The 18,460-nt window shown below is 59.9% G+C and overlaps 6 protein-coding genes and 1 pseudogene across 6 annotated transcripts; 5 read left to right on the forward strand and 2 right to left on the reverse strand.

The window, feature by feature from the left end:
* Nucleotides 1-71: 71 nt before the first annotated feature.
* ACA1_072610 (uncharacterized protein) lies at nt 72-1,458 on the forward strand (the record flags this gene model as incomplete). The annotated part of the gene is made up of 5 exons (XM_004353105.1): nt 72-285; nt 383-645; nt 758-1,072; nt 1,157-1,356; nt 1,410-1,458. 5 exons carry the CDS (start codon nt 72-74, stop codon nt 1,456-1,458), a joined length of 1,041 nt encoding a protein of 346 aa, XP_004353157.1.
* Nucleotides 1,459-1,567: 109 nt separating this feature from the next.
* Nucleotides 1,568-5,762, reverse strand: ACA1_072620 (annotated as a pseudogene).
* Nucleotides 5,763-6,299: 537 nt separating this feature from the next.
* On the forward strand, nt 6,300-7,090 carry ACA1_072630 (alkylated dna repair protein alkb 7 family protein; the record flags this gene model as incomplete). The annotated part of the gene is made up of 4 exons (XM_004353106.1): nt 6,300-6,455; nt 6,565-6,615; nt 6,652-6,830; nt 6,904-7,090. 4 exons carry the CDS (start codon nt 6,300-6,302, stop codon nt 7,088-7,090), a joined length of 573 nt encoding a protein of 190 aa, XP_004353158.1.
* Nucleotides 7,091-7,136: 46 nt separating this feature from the next.
* Nucleotides 7,137-8,600, reverse strand: ACA1_072640 (uncharacterized protein; the record flags this gene model as incomplete). The annotated part of the gene is made up of 1 exon (XM_004353107.1): nt 7,137-8,600. The coding sequence occupies one exon, from the start codon at nt 8,598-8,600 to the stop codon at nt 7,137-7,139; it is 1,464 nt and encodes a 487-aa protein (XP_004353159.1).
* Nucleotides 8,601-9,878: 1,278 nt separating this feature from the next.
* On the forward strand, nt 9,879-11,944 carry ACA1_072650 (RhoGAP domain containing protein; the record flags this gene model as incomplete). Its single annotated transcript, XM_004353108.1, has 5 exons — nt 9,879-9,918; nt 10,039-10,158; nt 10,263-11,300; nt 11,434-11,521; nt 11,623-11,944. 5 exons carry the CDS (start codon nt 9,879-9,881, stop codon nt 11,942-11,944), a joined length of 1,608 nt encoding a protein of 535 aa, XP_004353160.1.
* Nucleotides 11,945-12,181: 237 nt separating this feature from the next.
* Nucleotides 12,182-15,449, forward strand: ACA1_072660 (uncharacterized protein; the record flags this gene model as incomplete). Its single annotated transcript, XM_004353109.1, has 11 exons — nt 12,182-12,483; nt 12,550-12,694; nt 12,773-12,928; nt 13,004-13,210; nt 13,271-13,378; nt 13,447-13,632; nt 13,773-13,953; nt 14,039-14,283; nt 14,365-14,479; nt 14,539-15,121; nt 15,236-15,449. The coding sequence occupies 11 exons, from the start codon at nt 12,182-12,184 to the stop codon at nt 15,447-15,449; spliced, it is 2,442 nt and encodes an 813-aa protein (XP_004353161.1).
* A 234-nt stretch (nt 15,450-15,683) lies between these two features.
* On the forward strand, nt 15,684-18,251 carry ACA1_072670 (glycosyltransferase sugar-binding region containing DXD motif protein; the record flags this gene model as incomplete). Its single annotated transcript, XM_004353110.1, has 1 exon — nt 15,684-18,251. One exon carries the CDS (start codon nt 15,684-15,686, stop codon nt 18,249-18,251), a length of 2,568 nt encoding a protein of 855 aa, XP_004353162.1.
* Nucleotides 18,252-18,460: the final 209 nt, after the last annotated feature.

Genomic DNA, 18,460 nt, shown 5'->3' on the forward strand with positions numbered 1-18,460 from the left:
TATTTCTTTTATTTCTTTTTTCCACTTTTAACAGGAAATCTTGATTATTTATCTTTTTGTCACAGTAGAAGATGGATGGAGAGGGAGCGGGCGAGGCAGAAGTTGGCGATGGTGCCGCCTCCGGACCCATCTACCTGTACAAGGTGATTGATCGAGAGGTAGTACCGCGGGAGAAGGTCAAGGCGCTGTGGCGCGCCGGCCACGTGAGCGGCCTCTTCAATCTGCCCACCGAGGAGCTCTTCAACGCCTGCCGCGACTTTGGCGTCAAGGTCAAGGTCGACGTCAGTACGTAGCATTATTATTTATCTTTTTTTAATACATTTGATTTTTAGTTATAAATAAATAAAGTAATAAATATTAAAAAATACTGTCTGTGTAGAAGGATTGATGAAGGCGAAGGAGGACGGGGCGGTGCTGCAATCGAAGCTGAAGACGTTGATCGAGCGGAGCGTGGACAAGGAGCGCGAGCTGTTCGAGCTCAAGACCAAGGTGGCCGACCTGTCGCAGGCCAACCTGGTGCAGGAGGAGCAGTTCAAGCGCCGCCTCAACGAGCTCGCCGCCCGCAACAAGGCCCTCGCCAAGGAGCGCAAGAAGACCAACAAAGAAAAGACCGAAGCCAAGGACGAGAATCTACGACTAAAGGTCGTGTGCGGTGTGTCTGTGTCGTGTGCGGTGTGTGCGGTGTGTGTCGTGTCGTTGGTCGTGTCGTGTCGTGTCGTGTCGTGCGGTGAGTGTTGACAAAGTGATGATCGCGCAGGCGGAGCTGGAGCGGGTGAGGCAGCAGCTCGAGGAGGCGAGGGAGCGGGAGAGACAGAACAGAGAACGCGATCGAGAGCGAGAGAAGGAGCGGGAGCGGAAGGGCAAAGCCAAGCGAGAGCAGGAGGACGCAGAAGAGGCCGAAGCCCAGGCTCGCGCTGACGCCGACCGGCAACGACGAAAGCATGTGGCGGCGGCGGCGAGCAATGAAGGCGGCGAACGAGCCAAGCAGCTGCAGGTCGAGCTCAAGAGGGAGCGAGAGCTGCTCAAGCAGATGGCCCTCGAAAACCAGAAACTGACGTCGCGCATTCAGCAGGTACACCGCGCACACGCGCACACGCACCATCACACACGCACACACGCTGACTACGATGGGAACAACAACAACAACATGTTGCAGCTCATGATCGAGAACGAGGAGATGAAGCTGTCGTCGTCGATCACGCAGACGGACCACCTCAACCGAAAGCTTCTGATGTCGTTCATGAGCACCATGGACAGCCTCAGGCGACTCGAGGACGACGACGATGACAATGACGATGACGGCGGCCGAGACGGCGAAGCCGAGTGGGAGGCCCACCACGGCGATGGCTTCGACGGGTACCTCGATGATGACAACGACGCCAGGAGCGCAGTGGGCGGCAGTGGAACAGGGGGGAGCAGCAGCACAACCAGAAGAGAATGGATCACGACCACGGTTGATGATGAAGAAGAAGAAGAACGAGAGAAAGAATGTAAGGAGGAACGGAGTGAATACACTTGAGTTGTGTTTCGTTGTAGCGAAAGAGAACAGGAGGAGGAGAAGCAAAAATTAACCGCGACCGACGCTCTTCCTCTTCTTGCCGCGCTTGTCGGCGCCGAGCTCCCGCGTGAAGGTCGAGTCCGACGCGCTCGCGCCGGCGCCCAGGGGCGCAGCGCCCTTGGCCGACGAACCGCCGCCGGCGCCCTTCCGGCCGATGCTCACCTTGCCCACCAGCTTCTTGCCCCGCGGACCCTTCAGCTCCTTCTCCCAATCCTCGTCCGTGCCCTTGATCGCATACCTATTTATGGAAGCCGCACACATGAGACACGACCGCACACGCACGACCGCACACACACGACACACGGGACACACGAAAAAGAGGAAGAGAGTTGTTGACGTACTGATCGCCGAGGGATTTGAGGATGTCGTTCTGCTTGTCCCGGAGCGAGGCCATGCCGTCGTCGGCCCTGGCGTCGAGCTCGTCGTCGAGCGAGATGGCGAGCGGCTGGTACTTGCCGCGCACGTCGTCCTTGGGCAGCGTGCTGTCGATCTCCCAATCCTGCAGCGTGTTCATGTACTTCACCACCTGCTCACGCACACGACACACACCGCACACGTCAGCGCCGGATGGTGAATGGGTTGGCTCACACCGCACGCGCGTGCGATATCGATGTGTGCGCAGATACCTTCTTGATGATCTTGGTGAAGAGGGCCAGAATCTGGTTGGGCTGGAGGGTGAGCTCCTCGACGACCTTGTCCACGGTCTTGTGCTGCAGGCCGAGGCACAGCAGGATGGCCGCCTGCGCGTACGACAGCGAGATGCCGTTGTTGGTGACGGTGGCGACCGTTCGAGTCGTCATCTCGTCTTCGCCGTTGTCGCCATTTTCCGCCGCCGCCGCAGCGTCGTCGGCCTCCTTGGTCAGCGTGCGGAACTTGCCCAGGAAGTAGTACTTGGCCACCGTCGGCAGAAGGTCCAAAATGACGTGGTAGTCGACCAGGTTGCTCGCATACGAACCTATAAACCACACACACACACACACACACGACGGTCAACACCAGGCCACACAAGAGGGTGAACCAGCAGGTGGGCATTCGCGTACCGAGTCGCTTGATGTCGAACCGCGAGAACTGGAGGTCGAATTCGGGCTTGACGTCGGTGAGCTGCGCGAAGGAGCCGTCGGCCGTGGTGGGGTCGCCCAGGACGACGTTGGGCTTGTAGGCCAGCACGCTGAGGGCCAGCGCCGGGGGCATGCTGGCGAACTCGTACGACAGCAGCGAGACGAAGCGGCGCTTGAAGTCCTCGTGGAAGGCGTGGAGCCACTGCGGGTTCATGGCGAACTCCATCGAGTCCTCGGACGCGCGCAGGGACTTCATCATGATGCACGAGTGCTCGCCCGTGAGCTCGTTGGAGGTCTGGCGCACGTAGGTGGGCACGAAGCCGGCCCTGGACCAGAAGTTGAAGAGCTGGAGCGTGATGCCGTACGAGGTGCCGAGCCACTGCAGCCTCTGCGGCTTGCACTCCTCGAGCTTGGTCAGCAGCGGCGGCAGGTTCCTCCGCGGCTTGATCTCCTCGGTCATCAGGTCGCCGCCGTCAGTGGCGACGCTGCCGTCGACCATGCCGTCGTTCTCGGTGACGAACTTGTCGGCCTCCTCGAGGTTGGCCAGGTCGCCCTGGTAGAAGGCCGTCAACATGTCGAGAGCGCGACGACCATAGCCCATCTGCATGTATTGTGTCGTATGTGTGTGTGTGTTGACGTCAGCATTGCCGGTCTTGATTACGATGGTTTGGGAATGGTAGAGCGAACCCGCTGGTAGTCCGGGTGGGTGGCAATCCTCACAATGCGCGCGCCCGACAGGGAGGCGAAATCGTCATCCTGGAACTGCTGCGACATGGTCCACGGGATGAGGTCGCCCGCGGCCTGCTTGCCGCGCGACAGGTTGAGCTTCACGGTCTGCTTGTTGAGCTCACCCTCGAGGCACACCTGCACCACGCACAGGATCTCGGGCATCGAGTTCTGTGTTTCATCGACAGGGCCTGTTGTGCAGTGGAATGTGAGTAATTCTCCCAACTGTGATGATGACATTCTTCAGATGCTTTGACGTGTGCGTACCAAGCAAGACGTAGAGGGAGTGGGCCGGGGCGTCGGACATGAGGAGGAGATCGTTGGGCGAGTTCTTGTAGTGCGAGGACACGTAGAGCGACATCATGCGCTGCAGGAAGGACTCCGACGCCTTGTGGTACGAGAACAGCGTGTCCCTAAAATGCATCAAATCCATTCCCCGTGGTGAGCTGCAGAAACACGGCACATTGACTGCTGCTGTGCGTGTCGTGCGATGTGCCGGGGCGAGCAAGTACCTGTTGACTTGGTAGAGGTTGCACTGGGAAGGATGCGGGCAACCGGAGGTGATCTTGCGCACGGTGGAGGCGTCGAGGCAGAGCAGGTCGTTCAGCCACTTCTCGATGGGGTCGCCGAAGCCGTAACGAATGGGCACCTGCATCTGCAGCTCCTTCAGCAGACGACCGGAGCTGTTGGGCACCGCCGCATCGGTGACGCTCGTGGCTCCGCTTTGTTTCCGCAGCTGGTCGATCAGCTTCAGCGAGAGCGAACGGCCGGTGCCTTCGTAACTGTGTGTGTGTGTGTGTGTGTGTTAGCGTTATGCGTAGAGATGGAGTGGAGTGCTGCGGTGCGTACCCGTTGATGGTGGAGGCCATGAAGACGAGGTAGGGACCCAGCAGCTTTTGCACGTAGGGCAGGGGGATGGCGGCGGCTTCGTCGATAACGACCAACTCGGCCTGGCCGAGCTTGTTGTAGTCCTGCGGGTGGATGTATTGGATGGTCTGTCGGTGGGTGCGGAAAATGTTCACTCGGACGATGGCCTTGTTGAACTCGGGGTTGGACGACTGGAGCAGTTCGTAGTCCAAGTGCTCCTCATAGCCCAGACTGTAGACGTTCAAGATTGACATCAGTCACCACACACACACACACACACCACAATTGAGGGCTGATGTGCTTACCAGTCGAATCCCTTGAGCACGAACTCGAAGAGGGTCTTCAAGTTCTCGGGGCTGGGCGAAGTGACGAAGATGTTGGAGTAGCCTGAGGCCACGGCCGCGGCCATGGCGATACCGAGCGCGGCCGACTTACCGCGACCTCGCGAGGCCGTGATCGCCACGGTCGAGCGCAGCGACTTCTCGGAGATGGCCTCGATGCAGGTGAGGATCACCTTGGCCTGGTCGAGCGTGCGCGCCGTGTTGACCAGCTGGCCCACCACCTCGGTGTCCCGCAGCGAGTTCTTGAGCTCCTTGAGATCGATCTCCTCCGGGGTCACGTCCTGCCCGCCGACGGATAGGTTGCCGATGGGCTTGATGCTGCGCGAGTGCGAGGAGATGGGCAGGATCTCCAGCTCGTCGTCGACGACGAGGCAGTGCTTGCACGAGCCCAGCGACAACAGGAAGCGCTCGTTGAATCGACCCGTCACGTCGTGACGAGACTCTGTGCGAAGACGCGCATGCACGTCCTACAGAAGCAGAAGAAGAAGAACAAGTCGGTGAGGTCAAGAGTGATGATCTTTCAGCGCACATGGACCAGCTTGTGAATAAAAGAATTAAAACGAAAAAAAAGAGGAAAAAAGGCAACAAGCCGCACCATGGTCATGGTGTACAACTGACGCAAGGACTTCATGGTCTTGAGCAGCAGCACAATGATACCACCACCTTCAACCGTTTCGATCGTTCGCGCGAGGAGATTGGGCGTGAGAGCTTCGAAATCCTGCACAAGGAAATGAAAGAAAATAATCATCAGATGACCGATTAAATCTCAAATCTCAGCTGGGGGCGGAGCATAAAAATGAAGACGAGGAGCGCGTGTGTTACCTGAAGGACGCACATGCCGTAGGTGTTACCCAGAATCTTGTGACTCTCCGAGTAGTAGGTGTAGCGGATGCTGGTGGCGGAGACGAAAAGCTCAAAGGGATCATCTTTGTCGGGATCGTAGAGGCCGCGCTGCATCTTCTTCTTCACCTGCCTCATCCTCTTCTTACGGTGGCTGCTGAAGCCCAGCTCCTTCTTGTAGCACCACAGCACCGACGGCCGCGTCTTCACGGTGGCCTTCGAGAGCATGTAGTGCAAATTCACCACCTGGTCCTTGCCGCGATCGCCCACAATCACGAACATGGAGCGGAATTTTTGCTTCACTCCATTCTCTATCAGCGTTCTGATCCTGGGATCGACCTTCTTCCTCACCGCGTTCGATGGATTCGACATCTTCTGCTCCTTGCGGCCTGATTGCGGGACGAGATGATGAAATCTCACGATCTCGGATGAGCCGGCCCAACTTGCGCGCCGGAGAAAAAAGCGGGAAGCCGGGAAAAAGTGATTTCTTGCTTTTTTGGTCAGGAAATTGAATTTCTCATGTTTTCTTGAAGAGCGCACCGGGATGAGGCGGCACTGTGGTGTGCGTTCGGCACTGGCTCTGCGAGCGCATAGCACGAAATCTGTGGCGCGGCCTCACTACCTCCAGTCCTCTCGGCTCTTTTCTGGTGGTAGCAATCAGGTGCGCCCTTTAATATGTATTTTATTTTGCTATTTCATTTTAATTTATTGAATAATCTAATAATGCCAGGGAGGCAGCGTGCTGGATGATTCGTGTGTGGAGTACATCAACGATGCTCACCAGATCGCTGGCCTGACCGTGCTTCCGGGTTTTCTCGCTGCGGGTACAAGGCCTTGTGCAAACGTTTGGCCAACATTGCACTGACCATTGCTTGCCGCGCACCGACACACACAGACGAGCAGGACGAGATGGTACGAGAGCTGGAGGCAGTGTTCAAGGGCAAGCGCTACTCGTTTGCAGAGCATTGGGACCAGGTTATCATCGGCTATCGAGAATGCGAGCGAGCACTGTTCAAGTTCTCGCCCAAGAATCAACACACCATCGAGCGGCTTACCGACGCCATTGTACACTTTCCGCTACACAAGACGCACGCACGACACACAGCACACACACAGCACACACACGACACACACACACACACACGACACACACACGCACTAAATACTGTATCAGGGTTCCGAGGTGAAGCTCTTCCCTCACGTGCACGTTCTCGACATCCACGAGGTAAGACCATACGCTTCTCTTTGCTGTGGCGGTCAGCTGACACCGCGAGGAACGCAGGACGGCGAGATGAAACCGCACGTCGACAGCGTCAAGTTCTCCGGCGGGGTGGTGGCTGGTCTGAGCCTGCTCTCGCCCTGCGTCTTCGAGCTCCACCACGAGAAGAGCCCGGCGCGGGTCCACCTCCTGCTCGAGCCCGGCACCTTCTACATCATGCAGTACTCCCCTCCCTTCCACTCACCGTCATGTGCACTTTATCTTGACCGTGTGCGTGTGCGTGTGCGGTGGCAGGGGCGACGCGCGGTACGAGTGGGCGCACGGGATACGGAAGGGTGCAGTGAGCTTCAAGGGGAGGGACATCACCCGCACGCGTCGGCTATCGGTGATGCTGCGCGACTTCAAGGAGGACGACATTCTCCAGGACCATCACATGGCCACCACGCACAACGCACCACCAACGCCACCACGACAGTACTAGGGCGGGAAAATGTATACATTGCAGAGAGACGCGACTGTGTGTGTGATCACTGAGCTGAGAGGCTGGCGATCTCCCTCTGCACCTGCTCGAGCGCCTGCTCCTGGGCGGCGATCTTCTCCGAGAGCCCGGCGGCCTGCTTGGCGAACCGGCCCTTGATGACCTGGTTGACGCTCTTGACGGCGTACTCCTTGGCCTGCGCGAGAGACTTGTTGAGGTTGGCCAGTTCGGTGGTGAGCGCGGCCTCCTGCGTCTGCAGCTCCGCCAGCCGCGCGAGCTCCTCCGCCGACCGCACAGGCGCGGCCGCCACCACAGGCGCTGCCGCCGCGGGCTCGGGCGCAGGAGTCATGACCACCGGCGGCGGCGCAGCAGCGGCCGCGACCGGCTCGGGCTGGTAGGAGATGAACGGCGCGGGAGCGGAGACGGGCGCTGGTGGTGTGGCCACGACGGCCCGTGGCCTGGGTTGGGATATGGAGACCGGCAGCGCCATGAGCGGCGGCGGCGCCACGGTGGTGGCGTGGCCTGTGGTGTGCGCGGGAGCCGGCGCCGCCGCTGGGTGGACGGGCGTGGCCACGGGTGATGGGGAGAGTGGCGTGGAAGTGGCGGGGCTCAGGAGATCGCTGCCCATGGAGGACTCGAGCTCCAGCGCCAGGTTGATGTCCATCGCCGCGGGCTGCGCGGCGGCAGCCGCCGCCTCGGCGGCCTTCTTGCTGACCCGTTTCCGCGGCTTCTTGGCCGCCGGCTGCTCGGCAGTCGCCGCCAGCGCTGCCATGTCGCCCTCCTTCTCCTTCGTTCGTCGTCGCTTCGGCTTTCGCTCCTTCTTCGCCGCACCCTCCCCCTCTGTCGCCGTGGTCGTTGCTGCCGCTGCCGCAGCCGTCGCCGCCGCCTTGGCGCCTCCGCGTGGCTTCTTCCTGCTGGGCGTCTCGCTCACTGGCTCACCACCCATGGCGCCCTCTGCGCCCGCGATGTCCGCGACAGGTTCCGCCGTCTTCTTCTTGGTGACCCGTCGTCGCTTCTTCTTGTTCTTGTTCTCCGCACCCTCGTAGTCGTCCTCGTCATCTTCGTCTTCCGCGTCGAGCAGAGCCAGCGTGACCCTCGCCTTCCCCTTCCCCTTGCCGGCGCCCTTGCCCGCGCCGCCCTTGCCCTTGCCCTTACCACCCGCGCCCTTGCCGCGGCCGCGGAGCGGCGTGCCGTCGAGCAGCTCGCCGTCCTCGTCCTCCTCGACCACCTCGATGTTGACGCTGCCGGGCATGCCGCCGCCCTTGATGCGCGACAGATCGTTGTCGACCTCGGCCACCTCGGCCTTGTCGGGGTAGGTGCGGCGGAAGCGCTTCTTGATGCCCTTGAACGGCGGGCACAGGCCGCTGTTGACGGTGCCGCTCTCGTCGGTGTGGATGCGCGCGCGGCCCTTGCCCTTCTCCACATCATGCACGACCAGCATCTGGCCCACGTCGGCGCTCTTGTAGTAGTTCGAGTTGTCGTTGGTCTTGTAGGACTCGATCACCGTGGGCATGTTCACCAGCGACGCTGCGTACTTCTTCTTCCCGAACGCAAACGTGGCCCCACCAAACGGCGTCGCTGTTGGGGCGGACGGGATGGGTGTGAGATCCCACAAAAGATGCAACGTTGGGAAGGGGGGGGGCGTGCAGGCTCAAATGCAGAAGAGTGAAGGTGATTTGTGGGAGGAAAGCATAATCTTGGGGGGGGGGGTACATTCAAGGGCGAACGCCACTCGGGTGTCGAAATTCTTGGTGTTCCTATCCTCTGCCTGCTTGATCATCTTACGAAGCTCCACGGCGATGTGCTCGGGCACGCGCAGTATCATCTGCTCCTCCAAATCCACGGGAGTGGATGGCCCTCCGGCCGATCCATGCGAATTCGACCCATACGAGTTTCTGTGTGCGCTCATCCCAACGCGCTCTTCCCTCCGTGTGCCGCCTCTTCTGCCTTGCTATCTTTACCCCACGGTGCCTTGGCTCTCTCTTCCAATTCTTGTTGCAGATCTATCAATTTGCTGGATGCTCTTTTATACCCAGAAAGGTAACAAAGAGAAAACAGAAGGAAATTGTTTTTTGTTCATTTACCTGGCATTCCGCCAATGGCGCGTGCTGGTTGTCGCTTTAATTTTGTTGTAAGGGCTTGTGGCCGTTCACCTTCGTCTGTGCGACCTAGAACGCGGATCTGTGGATTTGTTGTCTATTTATTTCTTTGCGATCTATCTATTGTTGGCAGAGCGACCTGCTGCCCCCTTCCTTCATCATCTTCGCAGAGGTGGATGAAAAACGGGTGAAGAGAAGAAAAATGAAGCGACTCAGCCACCGTGGTCATAAAGATAAATCGAAGGCATTTGATGGAACGATCAATTCAAAATCGGTGGAGCTCGTACATGCGCTTCTTGAGCTGCTGAACAAACAAAGTACTCCCCTCCTCCCATCTACATTTTATTGGTTCCTATCGTATTGGACGAACGCGCTCTTCCGAGGGCCTTGCATCATCTCCCCCCCCCTTCGTTCTTTGCCTTCGTTTTTCATCTTTTTCGTTTTCGGGCTTTCCTGGGCAACCCGATGTTCGTTACCGTTCGACATCAGATATTGAGGGGAGGGCAAGGATGATGAATCAATCACACATCACCCCAACCACGTAATACAAGAGAAGGAGGCTTGTCGTGCTGCTGGGTGGTGTCTTGGGGAACCAACATTTATTAATATTTCTTCCCCCATATGTTTAATTTTTTGTTTTGTCTTTATTGCTCTCAGCATCTCTCGAGGGCATCTATCGTATTCCGGGTGACATGGGCGAAGTCCGACGAACAAAGGAAGCTCTCAACCAGGGTACCCGCTCCTCCTCTTTCTCTTCATCCTCTTCTCCTCGTCGCCTTCGCTCTCTTGTCGTCTTCTCTGTCTTCTCTCTCTCTCTCTCTCACACACAACATTTGTGGGGTCACCGCACAGGCAAGAAGGTGAGCTACGAGAGCATGAACCCGCACACCCAGGCCTCCCTTCTCAAGGCCTTCCTCAAGGAGCTCGCCGACCCCGTCTTCACCGCCAAACTCTACCCGGGCTGGATTGCCGGTACGACCGCCACCACCTCAGCATTCTTTTCATTGTGGTCGTCGTCGTCGTCGTGGATGATGATGATGGCGATGCTCACGATCATGAGTGGTTCGTGTCAACAGCTACGCAGCACAAGGACAGGAAGATCCTGATCACGCGGCTGCTGAACATGCTGCCACAGCAGAACCTGCAGATCATCTCAACGCTGATGATCCACCTCCGACACATCTCCGAATACCACGCGTCCAACCTGATGACGGCCGAGAACCTGGCGATCGTGTTCGGCCCCATACTCCTGCGCCCGTCGTCGGTCTCGGTCGAGACCCTGTTCGCCGACGTGCCCTACGTCAACAAGTGCATCGGCATGCTGATCAACGACTGCTCGTTCTTCTTCAAGAACAAGCTGGTGCTGCTCCACCGACAGACCAAGCAGACGTCGCTGTTCGAGGAGATGCGCCGAGCAGGCGCCGAGCTCATCATCGAGGAGCGCAAGCGGCGCGAGAAGGAGGAAAAGCGGCTCAAGGAGGAGCAGCGCAAGAGCGAGCGCAAGAAGAAGTACAACACCTACTCCTCGTCCAAGCGGCAGACCGTCAAGGCCCTGCTCGACACCGAGTTCGACCCGGCCATCGACGAACACGGCAACGTCGACCACCACCCGTCGACCAGCCCCGCGCCCGACCCCTCGTCGCCCTCGTCCGCGCGCAACAAGGGCAACGGCAGCTGTAGCCCTGACATGGGCGGCCGCGCCGTGCGGCCCCAGACCTCCTACAACCCGGCAAGCGCGCCCATGCTGCCCACGCCCTCGACCTCGCCGCGCCCGCCGCTGCCGCCGCTGCCGGAGAACCTGCCGCCGCCCCCGCCCGTCAGCGCCGGGACGCTACGACGCAGCGTGTCGGCCTACAACCCCGTACCAGCCATCGTCGTGGGTGGTCACAACGGCGGCGGCGCGGGCGGGACGAACTCGCACCGCGCCATATCGCCGCGGTCTCGACCAACGCGACCAGTGGGCATCATGATGATCCCGCCCTCTGGACCTGCGTCACCCGATGTGCCGCGCAGTAATGGCCATCACCACCCCCACCACAACCAACCGCTCGAGTATGACGACAAGGGCATCCCAGTACCGCCTCCCCCACCGCCGCCGCTGGAGCTCACAGAAGGTAAGACCAAGTCGAGCTTGTGGCACCACCGACCACCATCGCATCACCATCCGTGTCGCTGACGACGATGACGACGACGATCACCAGTGACTCACTCTCTTTCGATTGTCGTGCGTGTGTGTCGTGCGCGCAGAGGAAAAGAGAAGAAAGGAAGACGATGAGAATCTACTGCACAACATGCGGCGTCGATATGTAGATAGACGTAAACAGACGCTGGATCGGTACCATCCCCAAACCCAACATTACATGGAATGCACGCACCAACGAGAAGGAATGTTGCTCATTGGTTATGGATGCGATTGGCATCTTCTGGCCACTTCAGGTGGTTCAAGCGGAAGAACGACTGGACCGAGGAGGAGTTCAACAAGGCGATGGAGGAGAGGGCGGCTCTGATTGAGAACGGCGAGTACAGCCCGCAGGACCTCCAGATGTGGTTCGCCGAGATGGGCGCCGGCGACGACGAGGACCCACTCAACGTCTCCCAGTCCTCCAACGTCTCTCTCAACCACCAAATCGGCGGCAGGAGCAGGGAGGGGTCGCCCGCCTTGCCATCGCGGGAGGCACACCACCACCACCACGGCACGCCATCGCCAGCGACGACGAGTTCAGGTGCCGCCGTGGACACCACCCTCTGCGTCAGCTGATCCAGCCAAACACCTGCCAGATAAGAACAAGAAGAAGAAGAAGAGAAGAGGAGGAGAGGGAGGGATGCTGCTGTATTATTCATTCACCACAAGACCAAACACCAAAAGACTTGAGAACAGACAAAGCCTTCATTGCCAAAGCGGGCGTCTCCGGAGAAAAAGACGAGAAATGCTTCAGGGAAATGGTGGCATTGATTTCTTGTGTTTTTTTAGGGTTTTTTACGTATTTTTTCAACCATGGAGCGAGCGACAAAGGCAGAGGCGCTGCTGGGGGCGATCACGGCCGCATTCGAGACGCAGCCGCAGCTGGCCGGGTGTGCCCCACTCAATGTGTACATGTATGGGTCCCACCTGCACGGCTGTGCCGGGCCGAAGTCGGACTACGACTTCATCGTGGTGGTGTCTGCCCCCGCCTACTTCCCGGGCATTCGTCGGGTGGCCCTCACCGCCGTCCTGCCGTCACCTTTATCTTCATCTACTCAACATGATGAAAGCGAGGTGGAGCTGGACCTCAACATCTACCATGAGGACTTCTTCAGGTTCTACATTCCCTCTTGATGGCCCACGAGAGCTACGCTGCTCACCACATCGCACACACTTGGCAGGCAGCTGGTAGATCAGAACGTGGTGATGGTCCTCACGGCCGTGTTTGCGCCGCCCGAAGCCGTGTTGCTGCAGCGGGTGGACTATCGTGGCGTGTTCGCGCTCCGCCTGCCTCAGCTTCGCAACTACATCACCGGCTTCCTCACCGTACGTACCCTGCACACCACCTAGCTGGTCGTCGTCGTTGTGTGGTGATTGATCGGTCGTGGAGTGGTGGTGGAGTAGGCCAAGTGGAGACGCGCCCAGCACTACTGGAAGCAGGACAAGCGGGACAGCAAGAAGATCGTGGCGACCGTGATCCGCTATCTGCTCCTGGCGCTCGAGCTCGCACGCGAGGGCGCCATCACCGACGCCACCCTGGGCAACGACTACTATCGAGAGGTACTATTTACTTCATTTTTATTATTTGTATTTGTTTAATTTGCTGGTTAATTGCCTGCACGAATCGCACCACAGATCATGGACAGCGAGGAGGAGACGTGGGACTACTATCAGACCAAGTACCGCCCGCTGGCCAACGCGCTGGCCAAGCAGCTGATGAGCCCGTCGGAAGTGGCACAAAGCCTCATGACGAACGACGAGGCTCCGTCGGATGGCGGAGCTCACGCTGTGTCTCCCACCACCTTGGCATTGCGGCGACACGGGCTCCAGGCCCTGTGCACAGTACGACGTGCTCTGCTCTGAACTTTGCCAATTGCTCATTATTGGGTGGCACAATCGCAGGAGCTCTCCTTGGCCAACCACCGGCACAGCAAGCGCCCCAATCTGGTGCACCTGATCAGCGACGCCGCCATCTCTCCCCTGAACGCCTCCGTGGTTCGCGAGTGCCAGGTACCTTGATCTCTCCCATGCTGTGTGAGCCCAGGACTGACTCAGCCCTGGTGGTGTGGCCTGCCCAGGGCATTGTCTTGGACGAAGACGATGAGTGGCGCCCGGTGTGCTTGCCCTTGCACCACGCGGGCTCGTATTGGTACGAGCACTGGAGCGAAGCCGCCAAGAAAAAGAAGAGGGAGATCAAGTCCAAGGAGACCGATGGCGTGCTCTACGTGTCCAGCTCCGTCATGCAGTGGGGTCCCGACATGACCGTACATTCTGCCGCCAACACACATACCCACCACCGCGCACACGCACACGCACACATGCGCCACCGCACACGCACATATACGAGCACACACAACATTCGTGGACCGGACCTATACTCATCAACACTTGCGTGGACCGTCAGGTGTACCATGACCTCGACGGAATCGAGGCCTCGCTCTTCTTCTACAAGGGCGAGTGGCTGCTGTCGTCGCGGTGGTCAGCTGACGCGTCGCAGCCGCTGCTCGATATTCTGGACCGGAGGAAGGGCAAGCACCACAACCCTTTCACATTCCTCGAAGAGCAGCTTCAGGACGCCTGCGAAGGTACGTACCACGCACACACACACACGCACATCACCACACCCCCGACCGCACACGCACACGTGTTGCTGATGACAAGGATGTTCAGTGCGTGTGATAAGAGAGATTGAGGACACGGGGAAGGCGGACGGCACCTACACGGTGGCGGATCTGTTCTGGAATGTGTGGAATGCCCACGAGGGCTACGTTCTGCCGGGCGAGGAGCACACGGACAAGTGCTTCACCTTCGACGTGTGCTCGCGAAGGTTCCCGCACATCGTGCGGCACGGCGACGAAGAAGCGCAGGAGGGCGAACGCATCGTGCTGCACTCTGTGAGGGATCTCAACACACTGGTTCTCCTCCCTCGCCTTTCAGGCACTGCACGACACGAGTCGCACGACACACGAGCTCACATGTGCTCCGTCCACGCCCAGGAGGAGCTTGACCCGAAGCCGTTCGCGGTGAAGTACGGGTGGGACGTGGTGAACCGCACACCTCTGTCCGACGTCTTGGCCCAGCTGGGCGATGGTGAAGCATTGCCCTCCCTCGGTGTGCGCCCCAACCGTGTGTGCGTGGTCTGACACGTTTTTATTTTGCGCGCACAACAGAGATATCGGTCCCCTTCTGGGCGCGGGAGTGGGTCAACAAAAGCGACCTGGGCAAGCGCGCCCGGCGAAGGCACAACAAACGCACCAACCGCCTCCGGCGCAAGCAGGCCGAGGGCGTCAGCGGACCACCCGAGCAGGAGGACGAGGATCGGCCGGACGCCGACGGTGATGCCGACGAAAACGCCGACGACGCCGACGCCGAGGAGGCCAAGCAGAAGAAGGCTGTGGAGGAGCGGGAGGACATCATCTACAGGCTGCTCTACGCGTCGACGAAGCTCGACCCGATGCGGGTAGCAGGCCTGGTGGTGGCGGACCCGTGCCACCTGCGGATCAAGATCGAGTCGCCGCAGTACCGGCTGCTGCGCAACATGTTCCTCGCCCAGCAGCCGACCGTGCGCGAGCGGCAGATGGTGGACCTCGTGCGTACCAACGCGCACGACACCTTCCTGCGGTACTACCCCGAGTGGCGGCCGCTCTACGACGACGTGCGCACACGGTACCACAGGCTGTGCGCCTACGTGGAGCGCGTCTACGCCCTTGTCAAAGACATGGAACCCAGACCCTATCACGAATGGGTTCGAAGGTACTGGATTGTGCGTGTGTGCGTGTGTGCGTGTGCGTGTGCGTGTGTGCGTGTGTGCGTGTGCGTGTGTGCGTGTGCGGCGACTGATCAGTCGATGCGCCTCTTCTTGTTCAGAAACAATGAGACGGTGCCGTCGTCGCTGCTCTATTGGCTCAACGGGTTCCGCCAGGACAAGGTGACCCACGTGCGGCGCCTGCTGGCCTTCTGCTCGCTCGACAAGCTCATCGTGCTACTCAACCAGTACGAGAGCCAGGTGGTTCACAACACCGTCCACACCGCAAGCACAGGCGAAGGCGAAGGCGAAGAACAAGACTACCCCCAGCCATAGACCACAAAAGAGCAAAAGAGCAAAAGAGCAAAAGAGCAAAAGAGCAAAAGAGCAAAAGAGCAAAAGAGCAAAAGAGCAAAAGAGCAAAAGAGCAAAAGAGCAAAAGAGCAAAAGAGCAAAAGAGCAAAAGAGCAAAAGAGCAAAAGAGCAAAAGAGCAAAAGAGCAAAACCTTATTAGGGCAAAAATGTTGTAGGACAGAAGAAGAGTAGCCCAGAGGGGAGGACTGGCGAGAAATGTGGTGGCAGGTCGGCAGGTTCGGGCTGAGGGTGTTGCTGGTGGCGCTCGTGTTCTCCACCATGGGCGCTCTGCTGGGTCTCTTCGGGCAGATGGGAGCCAGAGTTGAAGACTGGACTGAGCTGCTGTCCCTGGCACAAGATACAGACACAACGCGCCATACCCGCAGCGTATGCGACATCGAGCCACCCTTCATCAAGCTCGACGAGCTCTTTGCCGTCAACTTCAGCCAGCGCGTGCCGGCGCCAGGTTGCCCGCCCGAGGCCACGGGCCGCCTGTGCCGCTTGCAGGACGTCTTTGACGAGATCATTCTCATCTCCCTGCCGAGATTCACCTCCCGCCTCGCCCGCGCCCGAGCCCAGCTGCGCGACCTGGGCGTGCCCTACACCCTGATCCACGCCTTTGACGCCAAGGGCTTGGCCAACGCGGCCGACCTGGCCAAGATCGTCATGCACGACCCGCGGGAGCAGCACCCCGGGGTGTTCAGCCTCTACCTGACCCATATGGGCGTGCTGGCCTACATCGAGCGCTCGCCTTCGGAGCGCGTGCTCATACTCGAAGACGACTTCATCTTTTGCGCCGACTTCCCGAGGGCGTTTGACGCCCGTGTGCGTCGCATTCCGGACGACTGGCAAATGCTGTGGCTGGGCGCTCTGGTCGAGAAGCCCACATTCTACACCAACCACGAGTTGATCGAGCGCTTCTCGGAGGTCAACTACGCTCGGCCAAGGATCATCGCCACGGCGTGGGCTGTCGGCATGCACCGCGATGCGGCCAAACTGATGGCCCGCTCTCTGGAGATGTCGCGAGAGGCCATGGACCGCCAGGCATTCGTCGACGCCCTCAAGAAGTGGCCCATGGGGTCGTACATCATGTGGCCGCCCGTGGCGGCGACCAACCCCTACTCGGGTTCCACCCTGGGCCACAGCTGGCCTATCGCCCCGGCCGATTGGGCGCGGGACAACGGGCTCGACCTGGCTAACTTTGACTTCCAGCGCGGCTATCACCGCGGCGGCGAGCTAGGCGCGGATCTGCGCTGCGTCGTTGAGGACCGAGGCGAAGGTGCGGCGTGGGAGTACCCTGCCGAGAGCGTCGTTAGTGAGGCGGTGGAAGCTACCGCTGACCAGTGCTGCGCCAAGTGTTCTACTGACTGGCCCCGGTGCCAGGCCTGGCAATGGATCCCCGACTCGGGCCGCTGCGTGCTGGCCAACGCCTGGGCGGCCGAGGCTGCCACCAATCCCAGCAAGGTGGTGTCCGGCCGCATAGTGCAGGAGGACAGCCCGTTCCGGGTGCCCAACGTGGTCCACTTTGTCTACACCCCGCGCTTGCCGCGGCTCGACGTGTGGGTCTACATATCGGTGCTCAGCGCGGCGATCAACACCGAGCCCGACGCCATCCGGTGGCACCACCGCGCGCTGCCCCAGGGGCCATGGTGGGACTGTACGCGCCCGCTTCTGACCTCGCTCGATCTGGTCGACGACGTCACCTCGATTCACGGCCAGCCTTTCCCCACTCTCTCTGAGGCCCACAAGTCCGACATCATTCGGCTGCAGGTGCTCATGCGCGAGGGCGGAATCTACCTCGACACCGATGCGCTCGTGCTTCGCTCGTTCGACCCCCTGCGTACCCGCAACGCCGTCTCGCTGGCCAAAGATGGGGCCGTCCCTGACGACAAGATACCTCTGATCGGCAGCGGGGTGCTGGTGGCGCCGCCCAACGCGAGCTTCCTGCAGCGCTGGTGGGCCGAGTTCAGGACCTTCGACAACTCCAAGTGGAACGTCCACTCGTGCAAGGTGTCGCGCCAGCTGGCCGAAAGCCACCCGGACGAGGCCAACCTGCTGCCGCACACGGCCTTCTACCCGCGCTCGTGGCAGCCGCCGCACCTGGCCATTGCCTACAAGGCCGATGACTGCCGGTCCGAAGCCGACTCCTACGCCGTCCACAGGTACAACTCGGCCGTTGACGGCACCGCCAAGGGGAAGTGGGCGCCACCAACCCACGACGACGACGTTGAGGGGGACGGCGCGGCGGAGCTGGAGGACGTATGGATGGGCAAGGGCAGCCTGCACCGCGTGGCCCGCAAGATCCTGCGCAAGGCTCTGGCCGCCGGCCGCCTGTGTCCGCTGGCCGAACGGGTGGTGCGCCCCCTGGCGGCGCAAGGGGACGAACCGAAGTGCGTGCCCGCCACCAAGGTGCCCGACCCGACCATTCCTCGGCCGAAGCCTTCGACCGAACAGCAGAACCGCAACGACGACAAGAAGCCCGCCGACCAGGCCCCCGGCGCTGACAAGCCCAAGAACGACCAGAGGGACACGCAGGCTGCCGAGAAGGGAGCCGACAAGCCCAAGAACGACCAGAGCGACACTCAGACTGCCGAGAAGGGAGCTGACGACGGGGAGTCGGCCGACAAGGCCACCACCAAAATGAAGGTCGCGGGTGGCGCGAGCGACAAGAAGAAGTCCACCAAGGCTGGCAACAAGCAGAAGAACAGCAAGGCTGGAGGCGGCGCGACACTTGACGACCTACTGCAGGCCGGCATGTTCGGAAAGAAGGCCTTGGGCAGGTGATACAGATGAATGGGTTGTTCATCGTGAGGCGCGCATCAGCTATGGCTATGTTCTGTGCCAACCCTCCACCTTCTAACCCCCCCCCCGGGGGAAATCTCGATGACTGGAATGGTGAGAAAGGCAAAATGATAAAATAATATAATAAAAGGAGGCAACAAGAACAAGGGATGGACGCGCCGGCAAGTGGAACCTCTCCACAAACAAGTACT

This window comes from Acanthamoeba castellanii (genome assembly GCF_000313135.1).
Source record: "Acanthamoeba castellanii str. Neff unplaced genomic scaffold scf7180000084603, whole genome shotgun sequence".
NCBI lineage: Eukaryota > Discosea > Longamoebia > Acanthamoebidae > Acanthamoeba > Acanthamoeba castellanii.